Source organism: Tupaia chinensis, unplaced genomic scaffold (genome assembly GCF_000334495.1).
Source record: "Tupaia chinensis unplaced genomic scaffold, TupChi_1.0 Scaffold000063_1, whole genome shotgun sequence".
Taxonomy (NCBI): domain Eukaryota; kingdom Metazoa; phylum Chordata; class Mammalia; order Scandentia; family Tupaiidae; genus Tupaia; species Tupaia belangeri.
Window position 1 is genome coordinate 61,603 of NW_006159521.1, and position 6,893 is coordinate 68,495.

General features: G+C 47.9%; 1 protein-coding gene across 1 annotated transcript in view; it reads left to right on the plus strand.

The window, feature by feature from the left end:
• Nucleotides 1–6: 6 nt before the first annotated feature.
• Nucleotides 7–6,893, plus strand: part of PARP16 (poly(ADP-ribose) polymerase family member 16) — a 33,915-nt gene continuing 27,028 nt past the window's right edge. The window contains 2 exon segments of the mRNA XM_006141718.3: nt 7–446; nt 448–565. Coding sequence (XP_006141780.1) covers nt 400–446; nt 448–565 — 165 coding nt within the window. The 5' untranslated portion in view covers nt 7–399.

A 6,893-nucleotide genomic window follows, 5' to 3' on the forward strand; every position in this document is an offset into this window, starting at 1 on the left:
GCGCCCCAGCCACTGTCCCCGCCCCAGGCCCCTGCCGAGGACACGTATCGGCACGTTCCCGCTGTTGTCATCTCATCCCATGTCATAGCCCCTCCCCTAGGCCTGGGACACCCCCAACCTCGACCGAGCCCCATTATCCCCGGGTCTAACCCCGCGCTCTCCTCACCGAGTCTGCGCTCTGCACTGACCGGCTGCCGCGGCAGCGAGCTCCCGGGCCCGGAACCCTGCAGAGGACACCGTCCCCACGTCCCCACCCTGTCATCCGGTCCCTCTTCCTAGCTGCACCCCAGGCCTGTCCATCCCGGCCCCCGACGGCCCATTGTCCCCGGCCCAGACCCCGCGCTGACCGCAGGCTCGGCCCTCGCCCTGACCCGCGCGTCTCGCCCAGCACCGCTCGGGATGCAGCCCCCAGGCTGGGCGGCCGGCAGGGCGGGTGCGGGGAAAAAACGCCGACCTCCGGTGCAGCCTCTTCGCCTCCGCCCTGCAGAGCTACAAGCGCGACTCGGTGCGGCGGCCCTTCCCCGCGTCCTACGCCCGCCACGACTCTAAGGACTTTGAGGCCCTGGTGAGTGCTGTCCCGGTGCTGCCCACTGCGTCCCGGGCGCGTGGCCTGCCGAGCTGCAGGCGGTGCGGCTCCTCCCGCCGTGGTAAACAACCCGACTTCCACCCAGCCTGGCCCTGGGGACGTTTGCAGGCGCTAAGAACATTCCCAGCACCCTCATGGCCACGCTCATTCCCAAGGCTCTTGGTGGCTGCTTCCTCACGTCAGTGACAGTGACTCCCAGGAGTGAAGTGAGGAATTGAATCTTGAATTGGCCTCTACTTAAAATTTTCGTGTGTGGCCAGCAGTAGGGTGTTGATCTGACAGCTGTTCTGCTTAACTAGGAAGTTGCCCAGCCCTTAGCAAATAATTAGACACCAAAAGTCACCAGAGCCACCCAGGCCTTGATCTTGGGTGCGGTAAAACATGGGTAGTGCTGTGTAAACGCAGCTTCTGTACACGTGTGAACTGTCTGTTCTCTGGTGATTCACAAAGCACTTCATTTCTTGAAGAGTTCACTGCAGGGTCATCCCATCAGACATCAGTTCGTGTAATGCGAATTTTGGAGTCATCTGGAAAAAATACAACTCACCAAAAAATAAGAAAACAAAAATCGCTTATAATGATTAAAGACTCTGAAATAGTGATCAAAGATTATCCCTCAAAAAACCCCTCCGGGCCTTGCTGGCTTCACTGGTGAGCTCTACTGATCACTAAGGGAATAAGTAATTCACAAATTCTTCCAGAGTATTGGAAAAGAGGCTAGCGTGACCTGAATATAAATCTGATACAAGAAAGTTATAGGCCAGTGTCACTCCTGAATTTAAATGCAAAAACCCCCTAAAGAGTATTAGCATCTCAAATCTAGCAGTGTATTAAAAAGGGTAATTCTTGAGGCTGGTAGGTGGCATGGTGGTTAAGGTCCTGAACTCCTACATGGTTGTCAACAATTCAAGTCCCATACTGGGCAGCCCGCCCTCTCAGCTTCTCTTTCTCTGTCTTCCTCTGGTCAAATTTAAAAGAAAAAAAAAAATTTACTTAATAATTTTAAAAATAATTATTTTATTTATTACTATTATTATTTTTAAGTGCTATGGGGCAAGTGTGCTTACCAGAGAGAGAAAGTAGAAGAGAGAGGGAGAAAGTGAGAAAACAAGTTGCCAGGTCCAGGACTTGAACCGCGGTTAGCCATATGGTACTCCAGTGCCTTAACTACCACTCAACTTGCTGGCCCAATAAATAATTCTTAAAAGGGGAGGGCACCAGCAGTTGGTGTAATGGCTATGTAGCTGGACTCCCATGTATTCGACTGCAGTTCGAGTCCTGGGCCCGGTGACTTAAACTCAAGCTGGGCACGTGTGCATGCGTGCCCAAGATCCCGAGAGGAGAGGGATTGTGGCGTGGCCATCCCCACTGGGGGTGATTTCTTGCTTTCTGTCTCTCTGTCTCTTTCTATCTTTCTGGTGAGCACACACGCCCTATAGCAAAAACTTCTCAAAGAAAAGGGGGGGAGGGATAATACTTGGGCCAGCAGATGGTATGGTGGCTAAGGCCCAGGACTTCCACATGGCTGACCATGGTTTGAGTCCTGGACCCGGCAGCTTGAAAGTCACATAAAGTACGTGTGCACGTGTGCCCAAAATCTCAGGAGGAAATGGAGGAGAAAGGATTGCAGTATGGCTATGCCCCTGGAGGGTGATTTCTCACTGTCTTTTTCTGTTTCTCTCTCTGGCAAGCACATGCAAAAACCTTCAAAAAGGGGGGCAGCAGGTGGCATGGTGGTTGAGGCTCTGGACTCCCACATTGGCCGACTGTGGTCCTGGACATGGTGGCTTGCTTTCTCACTTTCCCTTTCTTTTTTTTTGTATTTCTCTGGTCAAATTAAATAATAACAAATACAATTAAATAAATAAAATAATTCTTTTAAAAAAACAACCTTCAAAAAAGAAAGGCTAATTCTTCATGACTAGGTTGGATTTATCCCAGGAATGCAAAATAGGTCAACATCAGGAAATCAATTAATGTGATGAACCATATTAACAGATTGAAGGAGATCTTTAGGATCAACAGATATTTAGCATTATCTCTGATGAGGTCATCAGTGTTGGAGTTCCTCTTTGTTGGCATCCCTAGTAGGGTAAGGGACAAAGCCTAAGCCTCCTGCCCCACCCGGTCCTTGCAGCCCAGCTTACTCATGTGTTGAGGCACTTCAGGCCTTGACCACGGTGCTCAGGTGTTTCAGGGTACAGGAAGTGAGAGGTCAGAGAAAGGCGAGCGGCCTGAGTTCCTGCACGGTTTGTTTTGCAAGCTCAGATACTCTGTTTTCTGAGTTTGTGATATCAGGGCCTTGAGGACAGAATTTCCTTTAGTTTTGGCAGTAGGTATTTATGGCACTCCTGCTGTGGGCTAGCCACTGAGGATACAGGATTAAAGACCACAGAGAAGTTAACGGTATGTTCAGCCCAGACTGGACCTCATCCTTCACAGTGGCCCGGCTCTGGGAACACCCACCAGGGGCAGTGGCTAATGCCAGGCTGGGTTCCCAGGAATATGGAGGACTTCAAGGAGCAGAGAAGGGGAAAGGAGAGTTGGTGGGAGGAGTAGCAGGATGGGTGGGAAGCCAGGAGGCTCGGCTGTTGGGAGTGGGAAGAGCCAACCAGAGCACACAGAGCTGCATGCTCTACCAGGATGAGTGGGCTGTTATCCTCTGGCAGGGCATTGGTGAGATCAGAATGCATTTCTGAAAGATTCTGCTGGCGGCAGAGGGACGTGCTTGGAGGAGCAGATGGAGGAGAGAGATTGTGGTCAGAAGGACCATACTCACTGGAGATGGTGCTTCACAGTGCAGTTTATTACTTTTCACTAAGAAACATAACCCCAAGTGGACTAGAGTGCTTAACATATTCTCTTCCTGCTGGAAGAGCTTCCTGGCAAACCAAATCAGGTTTGTTTGATGCATCTGGAAGCTATGGAACTGTTTAGATTTGCTCTTTATTTTTTTTTTTGTTGCCAGCGGATACATTTGCTAACCAGAGAAAGTACCCCCAGTAGGATGTGGTCAAGCTGCAATCCCTTCTCCATCTCTCCATTCTCTTGGGATGGTGTATTTTTCAAGCTACTGGAGCTAAGATTAAACCATACAGTCAGCTATGTGGGACTCATTTCCCTTAACCATTCACCCATATGGCCAGCCTTGTTAATGCTTTTTTTAAAATTATTTTTTATTTCTTTTAAGTTTAAGAATTATTTTCTTTAACTTTATTCATCATCATCATTATTTTTTAAAATTTGACCAGAGAGAGACAGCAACACAGAGAGAGAAAGTGAGAAAGCAAGCCACCAGGTCCAGGACTTGAACCATGGTCAACCATGTGGGAGTCCAGTGCCTCAATTACCACACCACCTGACACCCTTTCTTAATACTTTTTAAAAATTATTTCTATTCTTTCTTTTGTTTGTTGTTTTCATTTTGCCAGAGGGTATATACACTTGGCGAAGAGAGACAGAGAAAATGAGAAAGCACCCCCCTCCCCCCGTGGCTGATGGTCACACTGCAGTGCCTTCTCCATCTCTCCCCTCTTTGGGGATTTTGGGCATGTACACACACTGGCCTAATGTGTTTTTCAAGTTTCTGGGTCTAGGACTAGAACATGTGGTCCATCGTGAAGGATCCAGCTACTTTAACCACCATACCACTGGCTTGGCCCTCTCAAATTATTTATTTATTTATTTATTTATTTTAAGGAATCATTTAATTTAATTTAATATTTGTTTTTTTATTTTTTTATTTAATTTTATTTATTATTATTATACTCCAGTTTGCTATGGGGCATGTACATTAAGCAGAGGGAGACACAGAGAGAGAGACAGAGAGAGAGAGGGATGGTGAGAAAGCAAGCTGCTGTGTCCAGGACTTGAACCCTAGTCGACCATGTGGGAGTCCAGTGCCTCAATCACCATGCCACCTGCTGGCCCCATCTCTCAAATTATTTTTAATTATGCAAGTAACGTTTGAATATATCCTCATTGTAAAAAGATTAAAATGGGTCAGACTGAGGTAGTACATGCTATTTGACACTGTTGCTTGTTAGGCTGAGGACACATGGGAGGTCTGGATTCAATTCCAGGCTCACTCTGAATGCTGGGCATGGTGGCGGGCATGTAGTCCCAGCTACTCAGGAGGCTGAGGCAGGAGGATCACAGCATAGCAAGACCCTATCTAAAATAAAGTCCGAATGAGGGACCAGCAGATGGTCTAATGGTTACGTCACTGGACTCCCACATAATCCACCACAATTCAATTCCTGGACCTGGCAGTTTAAGACTCACACAGGGTACATGTGTGTGTGCCCAAAGTCCAGAGAGGAGAATGAAGAAGGGATTGCATCATGGCCATCCCCCCTGAGGGGGGGTGATTTCTCGCTTTCTGTCTCTTTGTCTCTCTCTGTCTCTCTGGCGAGCACACGCCGGGTCTGGGACTTGAACTGCAGTCAACTACATGGGAGGCCAGTGATATAGCCATTACGCTAACTGCTGGTCCCTCTAAAAATATTTTTGGGAACCAGCAGTTAGCATAATGGCTATGTTGCTGGACTCCCACGTAGTCGACTGCGGTTCGTGTCCCGGACCCGGTGGCTTAAAACTCACGCCGGGTGCGTGTGCGTGCATGCCCAAGATCCTGAGAGGAGAATGGAGGAGAAGGGATTGCAGCGTGACCATCCCCTCTTGGGGGTGATTTCTTGCTTTCTGTCTCTCTGTCTCTGTCTGTCTGGTGAGTGCATGTGCCCTATAGCGAAAACCTCTCAAAAAAAAAATTTTTTTTTTTAAAACTCTGAGTGATACCAGAACAGCAGCAGTGCCCCTGAGCTCACCCTTCCCCACACCCCTCCCCCAGAGTGTTCTCAGTTGGAGGCATATCCTTCCCCCATACCTATACTCCCTTAGGAGAGAATCTGCAACTCAAATAGCCCCCAAAAGGTGATGACCTCTCTAGAGACGGACTGTCCCACACATGGGGTTTATTCACTCTTTTTCTTGAAGGCTACTGGAAACACACAGATTCTTACTATCTAATTCTGCTGTCATATTCCTTACTGGGCACTACTTTTGGGGAAAACAGCCCAGGCCACACAGATTCCTGGCTGTCTGTAGGCATGGCCTTAATCTACAGTTTCCCAGGAGCAGGCTGCTGGCCAGGCAGGGCCTGGCACCATCTCTGGGGTGTGCACACATTCCTAGATAAACACACTTTAGGTTTCGTTTTGCCACATGTCACATGAGTTACGGACATGACGCTGAGTTCTTGACATCTGGACTTCCTTTTTTTTGTTTAAAGAATGATTTAAAAAACATTTATTATTTAAAAATTTGCTATAGGGCACACATGTGCAAGAGAGAGAGAGAGAAAGAGAAAGAAAACAAGCTGCCAGGCCTGGGACTCAAACTGTGGTTGGCCAAGTGAGAGTCCAGTGTCTTAACCACCATGCCACCTGCTAGCCCCAGCATCTGGACTTCTTCTTTTCTTTCTTTTTTTTTTTTTTGGAGAGGTTTTCGCTATACGGGGCGTGCACTCGCCAGACAGACAGACAGAGTGAGACAGAGAGACAGAAAGTGAGAAATCACCCCCAGGGAAGATGGCCACACCACAATCCCTTCTCCATTCTCTCCTTGGAATTTTGGGCATGCATGTACATGCTCCTGGCTTTAGTTTTAAGCTGCCAGGTCTGAAACTCGAACTGCTGTCAACTATGTGGGAGTCCAGCAGGATAACCATTACATCATCTGCTGGTCCCTACATCTGGACTTCTTAAAGGCGGACTTTTAAAGAAATGCCAATCAGGTCTGTATTCCCTTGATGGTCTGGATCATTTTGTGGTTACCTGAAGGAGGAAAATAAAGTTTTCATTTGTGTAGCTAAAAGCACTTGGAAGTAATGTGAAACACTTGATCATTTGCAGCCATTTAAAATGGATTTTCTCCGTACGGTAAAACATGTCTATAACACATGTACTGTAGTTTCTAGAAATTACAGCTCTGAGGCCAACAGGTGGTATAATGGTTGGGGTGCCGGACTCCCACGTAGCCAACCTCAGTTGGAGTCCCAGACCCAGTGCAGTTTGTAACTGACACCAGGCATGTGTACCTACATGCCCAAAATCCTGAGAGGAGACTGGAGGGGAAGGGACTATGGCTTGGCCATCCCCCCTGGGTGACTTCTCACTTTATCTCTCTCTATCTCTTTGGATCTCTGGTGAGCGCACGTGTCCTATAGCAAAACTCTCAAAAAAAAAAAAAAAAAGGGGGACAGTTCTGATTTGAATTACTTTGAAAAAATGTCAAGACTTTCCAACTG